This window comes from Haliotis rufescens, unplaced genomic scaffold (genome assembly GCF_023055435.1).
Source record: "Haliotis rufescens isolate VD_foot unplaced genomic scaffold, xgHalRufe1.0.p SCAF_5, whole genome shotgun sequence".
In the NCBI taxonomy this organism is placed as follows: domain Eukaryota; kingdom Metazoa; phylum Mollusca; class Gastropoda; order Lepetellida; family Haliotidae; genus Haliotis; species Haliotis rufescens.
Genome location: NW_025964223.1, coordinates 4,401,366 through 4,417,206, shown reverse-complemented (window position 1 = coordinate 4,417,206; position 15,841 = coordinate 4,401,366). Strand labels below are relative to the sequence as shown.

General features: G+C 39.7%; 1 protein-coding gene across 1 annotated transcript in view; it reads right to left on the bottom strand.

Moving 5' to 3' along the window:
- Positions 1 to 15,841, bottom strand: part of LOC124133565 (ribosomal protein S6 kinase alpha-1-like) — a 63,413-nt gene that overhangs the window by 30,977 nt on the left and 16,595 nt on the right. Inside the window, exon 3 of the mRNA XM_046498003.2 lies at positions 8,671 to 8,784. Coding sequence (XP_046353959.1) covers positions 8,671 to 8,784 — 114 coding nt within the window. The remainder of the gene's footprint in view (positions 1 to 8,670; positions 8,785 to 15,841) is intronic.

Genomic DNA, 15,841 nt, shown 5'->3' with positions numbered 1-15,841 from the left:
TGGTCAGACTCGCTGACTTGGTTGATGCATGTCATCAATCCCAACTGCGTGGATCGATGCTCATGATATTAATCACTGTATTGTCTGGTCCAGACTCGATTATTTACAGACCGCTGTCATATAGCTGGAATATTGGTGAGTGCGGCATAAAACAACAAACCAAACCAAACCACAAAAACGACTAACAGATTGGTCATGAAGTAGGTCAAGGGGTGCATATTGGAGCAGAACACTTAATACAGCAATTGCAGTACCCTTTCAGAAAGATACCCTTTCAGATTTATTTTGTGAATAATGCTGTTTGTTCAGCTTTAAAGTACATTCATCATCATCCTCTTCCTGTAACACAGTTTTGTGGAAATATATTATTTATAAGCACTTCATGCACTAAGAGTTTTTTCTTAAAATGTGCCATGACAATTAAAACTGTGCCATCGTCACTGTAATATAAGGAAATTCAAGCCCAGGATGCATATAAAATGGCCTAATGATTCTACCCAGAATGCATCTCATCTGTCAAAGTGTGTTTTTAATGATGATTGTTATCGAACTGCTCATACTTTTTTATCAAGAAAATAATTTCCTTGAATATTAATTTCTGATTTCATTTTTTTTTATGGCTACAGAACAACCAATGATTTTGCACACCTGGTAATAGAGGTTTGAGAAGGAAGTGTCATAATAGACTGTACCATGCAACAAATGATGCCACTGCATGATATAAAAATATAAATACTCCCCTGTCTCTTCAAGTTATATTTAAGATATTAATTTACAATAATGACTGTATTTGTTGAAGTCCTGTTTCACAGTGTGACAACTGCCAGTTTATTCATTGGTCAATCCATCATCAGTCCACTGATCTCATTTGTGTCTTTTAGCCATAATTTCTTGACAACATTTCAGAAAGAGCCACCAACACTGCACATAAACTGAATTATTACATTAGCTAAAAAGGAATAACAAGGCGAACATTTATAATCTTGTTTTCATGGCAGCATTGCAGACTATTGTTGTAGTGAAAATGTCAAGAGTTTATGACCAGTTACCTACAAAGCCATGACAGGATGCATAGACTTACTACTTAGATAAGTGCATGTGTGTGTGCATGTGTGTGTGCATGTGTGTGTGCATGTGTGTGTGCATGTGCGTGTGTGCATGTGCGTGTCTATGTTTGTGTCTCTATTGTCTCTGGTGGAGTACTGGATAAGTGTAGACAGTTACGACCAGTGAAAGGGACATAACTCTACGCAAATATGAAAATCCTGCCAGTAACATGAATAAACAGTCTGTGGACATTTGGTCACTTTACAAAACACTCAGCATAACGGGTGACAAAACTCATTTGCCTTTGCGCAACGAAGCGCGAGAACTGATTTCGTCTGCTTGCCCTAGTTATTGCCCTAGTTATTGCCCTAGTTATTGGGAGTTAGGTGTCACAAATCAGCCGAATTGAACAGTGGGCAATGAGAAAATATTGTAAAAGCATCAAAACATTGGAGAAGTTGGCAAGAATATTTTGTCATACCTAGGACAACAATCAGTATTATTAGAAAAAATGGGCGAGTACGTTCGGTGGACAATTTGGAATGAAATGGGCAGAGGAAAACTTTTGGCATTAGAGTTGAGATGGAACTTTCACGGAAAAGCAACTTTGCAAGCAATTACTTACATAACAAGTATTTGTCACAAAGTGACAAAATGTCCCCCCGCCTGTATATACATCATAGTACCAAATATGAAGACAATCCAGCAATAAGTTCTTGAGATATTGCGGCAACACCGTTTTCCAACTCCAAAAACAGATTTGCCTGCTGTGACCTTGAAAATGGGGTCAAGGTCACCAAAACCGACTGGTGTCTGCGGAGTCTGTATATACACCATAGTTCCAAATATGACAAGTATTTGTCACAGAGTGACGAAATATCCCCCGCCATATACACCATAGTACCAAATATGAAGACAATCCAGCGATTAGTTCTTGAGATATTGTGGCAACACCGTTTTCCAACTCCAAAAGCAGATTTGCCTGCTGTGACCTTGAAAATGGGGTCAAGGTCACCAAAACCGACTGGTGTCTGCGGTGTCTGTATATACACCATAGTTCCAAATATGAAGACAATCGAGAGGTTTAGTTCTTGAGATATCGCGGCAACACCGTTTTCTAACTCTAAAAGCAGATTTGCCTGCTGTGACCTTGAAAATGGGATCAAGGTCACCAAAACCGACTGGTGTCTGCGGAGTCTGTATATACACTATAGTTCCAAATATGAAGACAATCCAGTGTTTAGTTCTTGAGATATCGCGGCAACACCGTTTTCCAACTCCAAAAGCAGATTTGCCTGCTGTGACCTTGAAAATGGGGTCAAGGTCACCAAAACCGACTGGTGTCTGCGGTGTCTGTATATACACCATAGTTCCAAATATGAAGACAATCCAGTGTTTAGTTCTTGAGATATCGCGGCAACACCGTTTTCCAACTCTAAAAGCAGATTTGTCTGCTGTGACCTTGAAAATGGGATCAAGGTCACCAAAACCGACTGGTGTCTGCGGAGTCTGTATATACACCATAGTTCCAAATATGAAGACAATCCAGTGTTTAGTTCTTGAGATATCGCGGCAACAAACAGGTGGGACGTACGTACGGACGGACGTACGTACGGACGGACGGACGGACGGTCGTGAATACTATATCCCCCGCTTCGCGCTTTCGCGCGGCGGGGGATAAAAACAATCCAGTGTTTAGTTCTTGAGATATCGCTGCAACACCGTTTTCGAACTCCAAAAGCAGATTTGCCTGCTGTGACCTTGAAAATGGGGTCAAGGTCACCAAAACCGACTGGTGTCTGCGGTGTCTGTATATACACCATAGTTCCAAATATGAGTGAGTGAGTATGGTTTTACGCCGCTTTAAGCAATATTCCAGCAATATCAGGGCGGGGGACACCAGAAATGGGCTTCACACATTGTACCCATGTCGGGAATCGAACCCGTGTCTTCGGCGTGACGAGCGAACGCTTTAACCACTAGGCTACCCGACCGCCCAGTTCCAAATATGAAGACAATCCAGTGTTTAGTTCTTGAGATATCGCGGCAACAAAAAGGTGGGACGTACGGACGGACGTACGGACAGACGGTCATGAATACTATACCCCCCGCTTCGCGCTTTCGCACGGCGGGGGACAATTAATGAGGGAAAGGAGGTAACTTTCTGTAAAAAGACTGGAAAAGTGAAAAGAATGGCATATCACAGACTTGTGAAGAAGATGGCGCTGCGTGATGTTAACAAACAAAACATGTGAAGTGGTGTAGGGAAAGACAATTATGGAGGTAAATGACCACTGGGGAAAGTTCATATTTTCGGATGATCGCCAGATTGTGGTGTTTGGAGGAATGACAATGAAATCAACACGGACATATTACTGATACTGACGCCTTAAAATGTACAGTTGAAACAAACGGATACTTATATCATAAATGCCATACTTTGACTCATTAAAAGTCATACTTGTTGTAGGCTGACTATTATATGTCAACCTAAAGTTTTTGCAAATCTGCAGGAAGTCTCAACGTTGATCAGTTAAATTATTCCATACATAAAAACTATCCCACAATAGCAATCAGCTCTTCCAAAGTGCTTCTCGTATGGTTATTGCTATTTCCAGGGGAGTTTACGAGAAAACAGAACTCTTTATTTCCGCATATAAAATAATGCCTAGCAGAACAAGAAATACAATTCAAATAGTAAATCATCCTTTCTGATATCTTATCTAAAATTTCACATTTGTATTGACCTAAATTCCCTGAAGGGATACAATGTAGGTTTTTTACCAAGCATAACAAGATGTTGACCGATAGTGCTCGGTAAGTCGTGTATACACTACTCAACAAAGGTACATGTCAGTCTGATTGCATCTCTTTATCATATCCCTTGTTCTGATATTGCTCATGGGGTGAATGTCTGGCAAGTGTACTTTCTCGAAAATGTGTGTTGGCAAATTTTAAAATGTCCGGTATGCACTTTTTCATATCTGAACTGAAGTATTGGCTATGATAAAACTGTTTTTTCACTGCTTCACATTTGTTTTGTTTGTGCTCACGTTTAGTACCTTGTGTGTTGAGGTACATTTTTGGAACATATGTATATTTGGGAAAATTGTAGCACGGGTTCACCAATACATCTATACATCCAGATTAAATCAATAAAACCAATTTGTCTAATCATGAACCAGAACAGAATCAAAACTGTTTCCCTTGAAATTCAACCCACCCTTAACCCAGTAGGAAGCTAATTGGATCAGTTATTGTGTCAATAAATACCATTCAATCTTGAAATGCCAGAAAACAGATTGGGTTGGAAAGGCATCAGTTGCTATTATTTACTCATTTCAATGCTCCAGAATGGAAGAAGCCTATTTAATACTAGACCTGTGGCCATGGACTTAATATCCGTCACAGGTATATATCTGATATATAGAGAGTTAATACCTACTGCTGGTGAATATAAAGTTGATATCTGTCGTTGAATATATACAATTAACATCTCCTGCCATGGCTTCCCGCATCAATCCTGCACTTTTATCATATCACTGTTGTCTCCAACCTGGGCTGGAATCCTCCAAGATTGTATATCTCACATCCGAAACAGAACCGGATCAATATCATAACAACATGCGCCATGAAGCAGAGGTTCAGCAGCCATAATCCTTTGCCATGTTGACAATTATTCTTTTGTCTCAGAAAATAGAAATCTAGTTCCAACATATTAAGATTTGAAACTTGTATTGAGTTCGTTATTAAAAGAATTTGGCCTCTCGGCTACTAAAACAAAGTAAAATCTTGCATTTCTTGTATAAAATTTCTATGCTAAATAAGCAGTCAATGTTTCATACTTCTGAGAACGTAGTCACAGGAACATTACCTACAGATAGAACTGTTTAAATATACTGCTAAAAAGAAGTTAAAGAACACAAAACATATTCACATGACTCCAGTTAATCTGAAAATACTGGTAACACAAAGGCTTACAATTGTTGGTACCATATTTATTTGCGTTATAATACACGCTCATTAATAATACCCACTACTAATTATGGGCAATTAAATCCTTAAAAAAATATCGCTAGCGTATAATACGCAGAGCCTTTTCCTTAGTATCACTTCAGGCTGTCCGACGTGGAGATCGCAGATTAGGATACGGTAGTTGTTTATGATTCATAGTGTGAATAAACATTTATAGAGTGTAATGCGCACTAAATAACTACATCATATCCCTTTAGCGTATACAGGTGAACAAACAGGCATAACAAACTAGGTCAGTAAAAATTTGAAAATTGAGGTGAAACATTTCGAGACATGATGATTAACCATTTAAATTGTATTTTCTGCTCTCCAAGGCAATGTTATATATGTAGAGATTAAGATTACTGTGTGTATTTTCTCATAAATTAAGCCAGAAATAGCAATCAGCTGTACACACGTTTTTTCCCAAGCTCCTTCCCAGCGTGTGACTCCTTCGTTATGCCCTTGGTATACCGGTAGTACAAAAGCACCGTGAACGGGCTACTGCTGCGAGGAGCTGGGTTTTTTCCCAATCTAATGGTATTTACGTAATTCTAGAATGTGTTTTAACCCCAAAACATGCCCCCCCACCCCCCCACCCCCAATTTTTTTTTATATACTAGTTCAAGTTTTTACTGTATATGTGTTTGCAAATCCGAAAAACAATTCTGGAAAGAAAATGGTTCATGCACAAATATTCATTAGCTGTAGAGTTTTGGCGGGAAATAAATACTACTTGTTTGAGACTTAGTCCAAATTGTTTCCATGGAAACACAACAAACTAAAAATATGTAAAATTGAAAATATAAGGGAAATAGCTGAACATGTGGTCAGTGCACATGTATAGTTTCATACAAAAATATTTATTTGTTTTGAGAGTTGTAGCTCAGAAACGAAGCCTAGAGTTGTTTGAGATTTCAGTCCAAATTGTTTCCACGAAAACATAACAAAAGAAAATTTAGAAAATTTCAAAATTAAGCTTATGACCAATACATATCCCAAACTTCGTTGAAATATGATGAACATTTTTCAAGATATGGCCTAGAAATGAACCCAACCCTCATTTGAGACTCAGTCGAAATTAATTCCATGAAAACAATATGAACAAAAAAAACATAAAAACTTGAAATATTTCAAAATGGCAAAAGGCACCAGTTAAGCTGATGAGCAATCCATATGCCAAGTTTGGTTGAAAAACATTAAAAGGTTTTCAAGTTGTGGCTCGGAATAGGATGGGAACGCCGATGCCAACAGGGAACCAAGCCAACACAATATGTCTCCCCTCCCTTGGAGGTGTAAGGGAGAGAGCGATGGAGGAGACCTAATTACCCATGATACAACATCAAAGAATTTTGATGCATTAGTCAGAAGAAATTGTATCTGAAATTATCATTTCATGAGAAAAAATATATTCCAATAGCATGTCAACTTTTCCCTTAACTTTTTCAGTGGGTAGGGTTCTACGCAGTTTGTAGCACTATTCCAGCAACATAAGGTCTTCACACATTGTAATCATGGGGGAGGGGGGGGTTGGAAATCAAGCAAACCACTAGGCTACCCAAGTAAGCTGTGTCAGCTCACTGCTTAATGTTAGGCTTGTATAGGTAGGTGCACCTGGTGAATGTTGACATCCAAACGTTGTTGCACAAGACTAATGGTACCTCGCCAGCTGGTCTGCTTTCACAAAACATAATGTGTGTGTATGTGTGTGTATGTGTGTGTGTGTGTGTGTGTGTGTGTGTGTGTGTGTGTGTGTGTGAGTGAGTGAGTGAGTGAGTGAGTGAGTGAGTGAGTGAGTGAGTGAGTGAGAGAGAGAGAGAGAAAGAGAAAGAGAGAGAGGGAAGAGGCCTTGATGTCTGCTCCTTAGTATTGAATCTAGAGACCCCCTCAGCATCTAACAGTCAACATTAGGCTTATGACAAGCTTGACTTCCATGCTTAATTGGGATCACTGTTACTTCTGTATCGATGTGTAAGTACAATGTGTAATCTAGGGCAAGTACAGGCTGCCACAGCACGGCCGAGACAGCACTACTACGTCAGGTTTTAACAAACTGTTCATTATCAGCAAGAAAGACAGTCAGCTGTCACGATTTGGCCGCACACATCAGTTATGCCAGTAATGTCAGGAAATTCATGCAACTCCGACTCAAGAATTAACAGATGTTACTTGTCTGAGGGGCCACAGGAGTAATTTGACTAATATTAAAGAAAGCTCCCAGTATCTGGCTGCTCCTGGTGTCGACCTCCCATAGTTTGCCAAAGCTTGAGTACTAAAATCATTTTGCATTACAAGGCATCATGCTCTGATCATTAATCGATTCATGATCAATCATAAATAAGAACAGAATAAGCATATATACGACTCCAAAGAAGTAAAGAACACACAATTCTTTCATATTACTGTAGTTATTCTGTCATGGTAGGACAGACTGACTAGAGTAATATGAAAGAATCAGGTGTTCTTTAACTTTTTTTGAGTAGTATATTGAGTGAGTGAGTTAATATGGTTTTACGCCTCTTTTAGCAATATTCCAGCAATATCACGGCAGGGGACACCAGAAATGGGCTTCACACATTGTACCCATGTCGGGAATCGAACCCGGGTCTTCGGCGTGACGAGCGAACGCTTTATTCACTAGGCTACCCGACCGCCCTGAGTAGTATATTGTCCTCCATCTAAATGACAATAGTTTAAACAGCACACCTACTTAAATGATATGTTACTGAGAGTAGTGAAACTTTCAACCCAAACACATCTACAGGACACTGCAGCAGCAACGGCAGATGAAATTTGTCTGTCATCCAACCATTGATGCTTTACATTCAAATTTATTGTTATTGAAAATGAATTAATATAATTGGAAAATAATCAATCACAGATTTCAAGATTGATTCCTTGGTTGGCAACTGAAACCAATCAATACCTGAAATTGATCAACTGGAACAATACTACCCCTCATCTCCAAGTAGGTTGTCGTTCTTACACCGAGGAAATTATCAGTGAGTTTATGAGGTTTTACACATCGGTCAATATTACAGTTATATTACACCTGCCTGTCAGGATTATTCAGCCAGGGCCAAACGTCTGTGCACGTTGATGCACAATTACAACTGAGATATGTGTCTTGATCCAAAGACTGACTCGTCTGTTAGAGGCTAGTGAAAATACAGACGGATGAGTTATTGTCTCAGAAAATGTAGTTACTTTATAGCACAAAGCACACGATAAGCTGGGTAGAAGTGTGTCCAATGGCATCCAACATTTGCAAGCAAGCATACTACTCGACTTTTGAAAGGAACACTATAATAATCCTACAAACTAAAAGTAAAAGCTAATGAAAATGTTTATTTCCAATGGAAATGTGCACTTGTGTTGAAAACTCCATTCAAGTGATTAGTTAAATTCACTCCCTATCTGACTCTCAGATAAAATCAAAAGTTGAGTTTAAAAACATGTGCATCGTCTTCTTATCAAAATAACGCAAAATCTCGGGCCAGAACGTATTGCCACCTCACACTTACCTGTAAACATGGTAAAGATCCACAGGTATTGTGTTAAGTTGGATGCCTGGATTAAGTTTGACAACACAATATTGTAAGAACTCACCTTTCCAAAGGACCCTTGTCCCAAAACCTTCAACAGCTCAAAGTCTACGGGATCAGCTTTCACGCCTTCCTTTTTCACTGTAGTCAACTCTAATTCAATCTCACAATTGTCATTCTGAAACAAACAAAGGTATTCTTCAAAACTACAGCTAGATTAAATCTAACAATAAGTAATAGTTATGCCTGTGTTGAATCATGTCCATTTCATCAGGGCTCCCTGTAATAAAATAATCACTTCAACCATGTGCAACTTGACCTTAAAATCAAGTCTTGTCAAACTTGACCGTACAATCCAGTAGATTCAACATGACCTTATAAACAAGTGTGGTCAGGCATCAAAATTTAAATTTTTACAAAGTAGCCATATGGCTCCGAGTATTTTTTTTCAGATAGCCAGTGGGACAATCAAGAAGTCAAGCCAATATTGTAGGTAGCCAAAAGCATTTGAAATTATCTTTATCAAATAACTATGATAATATGTACAAGTTACAACACTAGTCTTGTAAATTGTATCTTAATGGAAAGAGTACTTGAATTTTGTTACTTGTGACTTGAATAATGTTGTAATTTATGTTACTAGATGATATATATATCATATAGAGGTATATCCTCGCTTATCCAATGACCATTGTCAACTAAACTGAAGTATGAATTAAATATTAATTTTTATATATTTTGGTTCATTGTCGACTTTAGAAGGAATTATTTGCGAGTACAATTATTAGCAGATGTGTTTAACAATATCAGCTGTTAATTATTTTTGTGTCTACAGATGTGAAGCAATAAAATTTAGTCGCCACAAGATATTTTTCTAGGTAGTCATTTGGCTACCTCTGAATTTTAGACAGTAGACAAACTGAAATTTAGGTCGCACTGGCGACCGTTTTAGTCGCAACTTTGAGGCCTGGTGGTGCAGCATAAAATAGTAATTCAATCTTAAATGCAAAACATTGCAAAATATTGATGTCAAGTTGTTGTCTTAAGGCAGTGCCACTTCTAGCAATATTCTAGCAAAATCACAGCAGGGGACCCCATTGAACCTATGTTAGAAAATAAATGGCTAAAATCACTAGGCTACCCAAACACCCTACAGAGTTACTGAGTGATTACTGTTGGTCCAGCATGTTCAGGATCCAGGCATACAACAGACAGCCTTATTGTAAGCAGGAGCGACAGATAGACAAGACAATGCCGATTAAAGTGCCATTTCTACCGCGTTCTTCCTAAGCACATTTGAGCAAGGTTATAGTGAACATGGTCAAGTTAGTGAAAACTTGTGGCTGTAAACAGGAGTACGTAAATCAACACCGTCCAGTGATCACACCATGAAATGCCATCCTATCTTCTACCCATTTTCAGTATAAGTTATGTGTCATTTCATGCGAGATCGGTATGGGATTTGCTGGTAAGCAAAAAGGGGGATGAAAATAATGAAAACCAAATCTATGTCCTTCTTTCTGAAAATAAGTAGGCCAATGGGCCCAGTTTGCTGAAACATGGAAATATTCCTGCATGAAAACAGAAACTTGGGCTTTGAACTGGTGTCTAGGATTGGGTGGTCAGGCTCTGTGACCTGGATGATAGCCTGTCATCGTACCCAGAGAACTTGGGCCCTTACTCACAGTATCGGTCACTGGATTGTCTGGTCAAGACTCAATTATTTACAGGCCACCATCATATAATTGGAATATGGCTGAGTGTGGCGTTATAGAAATTAGAATGAAGGAAACCAAGATTGATAAAGTGGATAATATGACCAAGGGGGTTCTTTCCATCCACTTGTTCATGGATCTTGTCAAAGGATAGTTCTGGTAGCCTTTACAATACAATAAAGTCACAATCAAAATAATATATTAAAACTTTTCTTTATTATTGAATTCCCATGTCAGTATGGGACTAGTCATCTTGCAGGTCTCAGAAATGGGAGATGGCTGTCATCTGGTCAGGATTAATACAATCTGGTCAGGATTAATACAATCTGGTCAGGATTAATACAATCTGGTCAGGATTAATACAATCTGGTCAGGATTAATACAATCTGGTCAGGATTAATACAATCTGGCGAGCCTGGCAGGCAGGACAATTTGATGATTAATTCATGGTATCTAGAGCTCACACACAGAGGAATACTGCCATGATTGCACTGAACATATATATATCATCTCTGTACTCAATACCACCCTAGGTTTCATGCCAATCTTCGTAAGTAAAATTGCAGCTACATCATGGCAGAAATCTAGCATAGGCTGTACATACTGAGCCGTGGCAGCCTGAACATAGGGTTTGTTACTTACAAGTCAACATCCATGTCACAGCTACTCCACGTGTCAAGCCACCCCGCTATCCATCCATGTCACAGCTACCCCACGTGTCAAGCCACCCTATATCCTACTATGTCTGAACCACCCCACGTGTCAAGCCACCCCGCTATCCATCCATGTCTGAACCAACCCACGTGTCAAGCCACGCCGATATCCATCCATGTCACAGCTACCCCACGTGTCAAGCCACCCTATATCCACCCATGTCTTAACCACACCACGTGTCAAGCCACGCCAATATCCATCCATGTCACAGCTACACTATGTGTCAAGCCACCCTATATTCACCCATGTCTAAACCACCCCACGTGTCAAGCCACGCCGATATCCATCTATGTCACAGCTACACCATGTGTCAAGCCACCCTATATCCATCCATGTCTGAACCACCCCACGTGTCAAGCCACGCCGATATCCATCAAAGTCAGAGCTACACTATGTGTCAAGCCACCCTATATTCACCCATGTCTGAACCACCCCACGTGTCAAGCCACGCCGATATCCATCCATGTCAGAGCTACACCATGTGTCAAGCCACCCTATATTCACCCATGTCTAAACCACCCCACGTGTCAAGCCACCCGCTATCCATCCATGTCTGAACCACCCCACGTGTCAAGCCACGCCGATATCCATCCATGTCACAGCTACCCCATGTGTCAAGCCACTCTATATCCTACTATGTCTGAACCACACCACGTGTCAAGCCACCCTATATCCATCCATGTCACAGCTACCCCATGTGTCAAGCCACCCCGCTATCCATCCATGTGTCAAGCCACGCCGATATCCATCCATGTCACAGCTACACCATGTGTCAAGCCATCCTATATCCATCCATGTCCTAAACCACCTCGTATGTCAAGCCACCCTATATCCACCCATGTCTGAACCACCCCATGTGTCAAGCCATTCTATATCCATCCATGTCTTAACCACCTCACATGTCAAGCCACCCTATATCCATCCATGTCTTAACCACCTCACATGTCAAGCCACCCTATATCCATCCATGTCAAGCCACATTCCTCCAGTATTACAGGCACCCTGATATCCTCCAATGGCTAGTATAAATATACTAGAAATATACCAGAAGTACCTTTTTAACTGAAACAATCTAATGACCACACAAAGCTGTAGGGAAATGCTGTCTTTAGAAATTTCTTCCTAATACAGGCAGATCAGTCCTTTAAAAGCCAAGTGCATCCACTGTTATCTGGCATTAATCATATTGGCTACCATATTCCCACTTTGAGTATCACTTTATGGTGAACAAAGAGCACAAGGGACCAATTCTACTCAGAACTCTCCACCGGGAGGAACTTTCGTCAGCGTGTCAAATAACCTTGACTGCTAACTTGATCACCATGCCAGGCTGCATAACCAACCACTCACTGAAACTTGACTGAACTGTGGGACACAATGGCTCTCATGGTAAAGAATCATTGATGCAACATATTGAAGTTTATAGTCACATCAATTGATTAGGATAAAACATTAAAAGGTAAGAAGAAACTAATATTCGTGGTACAACAAATAAGGTAGACATGGTAGAATACCATCATCGTTAAAGATAGCATTCGGTTATATTCGTATATACAAAGAAAGATTACTAATACTCTTCAGGATTACATCTAGAGAATAGAAGAACAAAGCAATGATGTAGCGGGGACTCCAAACCAAGAGTCCTTGGCAGGCAAATTGGGAAAAAAGCTTACGTTTTGCAAAAATTGTAATGGTTTTAATGAGTTCCTATTTTCTTAAATTCCTAAGTATTTAATGCCCCAGCCTTTTCAATACCTGTGTAAAATCACAGAAAGTATGTCACATACCTCACTATACCCAAAAGTGATGGTCATAAAGCTCGAGTACAACTGACATTATGATCAATAATCAAATGACATCTTTCAGTATTCCGAGGACGTGAAACTGTAATGGTACTTTTATATAGGTAGTGTAGTCAGAGCTTTTCATAGGAGCTTTTGGAAATGTTACATATATTTTCAAAAATCATTATTCCATGACAAACTGGCAAAAGTAATAAAACAATTCCTGCATTTCTGTGTTTGTCTTTTAATAAACACTGCATTATGCATGTTATGAGCAATGTCAACTCAATTGAGTTTCATCAAGGACTATTGAATGGTTTATGATGGATTGTTGATAGACTGTTTATTGTTTAACGCCGCACTCAGCAATATTCCAGCAATAAGATGGTGGTTTGTAAATAATCAAGTCTGGACCAGACAATCCAGTGATTGACATCATGAGCATCGATTCACACAATTGGGATACGATGACATGCATCAGCCAAGTCAGCGAGCCTGACCCCCCAATCCCGTTAGACACTTCTTACGACAAGCACAGTTGCCTTTTACGGCAAGCATGGGTTGCCCATGACTTATTCCACCCTGGATTTTCACGGGTTTATGCATTATGCATTATGCTCTCATTTGAACCATAGTCTTAAGTTATTGACTGAGAAATGCATTTTATCTTAGAAATTCCTGAACAGCAAAAGGTACCAGTTCTAACAGTTTAGGAGTTAAGCTCTGACAGCAATCCCTTTGCTCATAACATAATCCAACTTAACACTGAAATGCAAAAATAATTTTTTTTTTAAAAATACACCATCAGTAGGATTAATCAAACTTGTGATGTTTACACTTTTTCAAAGCTATTTTAGTACTTGTTGGTTCCATTCCCGACATGGGTACAATGTGTGAAGCCCATTTCTGGTGTCCCCTGCCGTGATAATTTGCTGGAATATTGCTAAAAGCGGTGTAAAACCAAACTCACTCACTCATTAGTACTTGTTGCACTGGTTTTATAAAAATTTACTTTACATGCTAAAGGCCTGCTTAATTTTAATCTGACTTTTTGCTTTGTCCGACAATCACACGCAATGGACTTTTAGTCAGGCACTGATTTCCACATCCCAGGATTATTACTAATTTCATCACATCTAAAACCAGCAAGAGTACAATTCTGTCATCTCTATAACAGTAATCAACGTTAATTACATCCATCAGCTTCATGCTGGCATTTCCATAGTGAATTAATAATAGCTGTCTGCAACCCCATTCTCCACAACGAGCCTGTACAACAAATCTATTATTGTGATAAGTCGCTGGCTACATGCCACACCACCACCAACATGAACAAAATATTTACATACGGTATTACTTTGAATACATGTTGCTTAGTTATGTTGTGCCTGTATTTACAAATACTAGTCTGGAACATGCATAATTGTCATAGTATCCATTGTTGGAAATTTAGGGAGTGTCTTTGATGTTTGCTTGTATGGTGTTTGAGGTGAGGTGAAATTGGGTTTAACGTCGCGTCCAAGATTATTGCACTTATATAGCGACGTGCATGCACGTGTATGTGTGTGTGTGGCTGCTTGTACTAGCCCGGACTGATGCCGATTTATAGTGCTAGCTCACTGAGATACCATGCCGCAGTTTAACATGAATACCCCACTCAGACACAGTATACTGACTCCGAGCCGACCAGTCCTTGTTTTAGCCCCTTAATGCCGAGCGCCAGACAGGGTAACAACAAGTACAATCTTTTAACGTCTTTTTGTATGACGCGGCCCGGGATCGAACCCTGGACCTTCCGCTCTCCGGGCGGACGCTCTACCACAAGACCACGGAGGCGGTCGTATGGTGTTTGAATCAGTGGACCCTCTAAATCAGGGGACCCCCTAAATCTTAAACTGTAACACTAGGGTTATGACAAGGACCCCTTGGTTTTCATATTAATTTTAACATTGGTATCTTTGAGTTTGTTGAATATGATCACAGGTATTGGAATGGAATAATTTTCTTGGATTCACCTGGGTGTACCTATTTTCGAGTCCAAGGGCAACTCAGTAGTACATATTCGGGTCCGCGGCATGTACTTGAAGCGGGTGACATGCGGTACGCTTCACTAGATTTCCAAGAAAGTGAGTGGGTGAGTTTGGTTTTACGCCGCTTTTAGCAATATTCCTGCAATATCACAGCGGGGCACATCAGAAATGGGCTTCACACATTGTACCCATGTCGGGATTCGAACCTGGGTCTTCGGCATGTCGAGCGAACACTTCAACCACTGGGCTACCCGACCGCCCCTCCAAGAAAGTAACTGATGTCATATCAATGCACATGCTCTGAAGCAAGGCATGATAGATTCAACTTGTGTATTTCTTACCAGAAATGTTGGTTATATCAACAAAAAGCTATCAACAATTTCAATTCAAACATTTGTATATAACCATACATTTGTGTCCCACAATTATTTGTGTATCGGAGGCAATATTTTGCATCTGGTACAACCTTGAATGTTTCTATTTTGGAATTAGATAACATGGAATAACACACATGACGAAAAAAATGGACCTGCACGCCCTCACATAAAAATACAAATAATCATTTTCAAATATATTCACAAATTAACAAGGAATCATCCTAGATATATTACAACATTGTCAGATGATTGTGTGACTGTCTTAAACCGGTCTGATTGCCACTTTTAACTGTCACCAATGTTAACCTCACCTCAACATGCTCAAAGTCCTGCAGTTTTAGAGTAGATCAGTATAAAAGGAACAATAACAGAAATCAGTAATGAAAAGAATTTAGAAAGATTTACTCCTATATTGTATGGGCCGGCAAGTCAGAATATTCCAGAAATATCATGTCAGAGGACACCACAAATGGGCTTCATACACTGTAGGGGAATCTAACCCAGGCCTTCGAGCAAATGCCTTAACTACTAGGCTACCCCACCGCCCTACTTGTCAACGACTTAAAGATCATGCATACACATTTCACAGAGTGACACATATTGATTTGTCCTGTG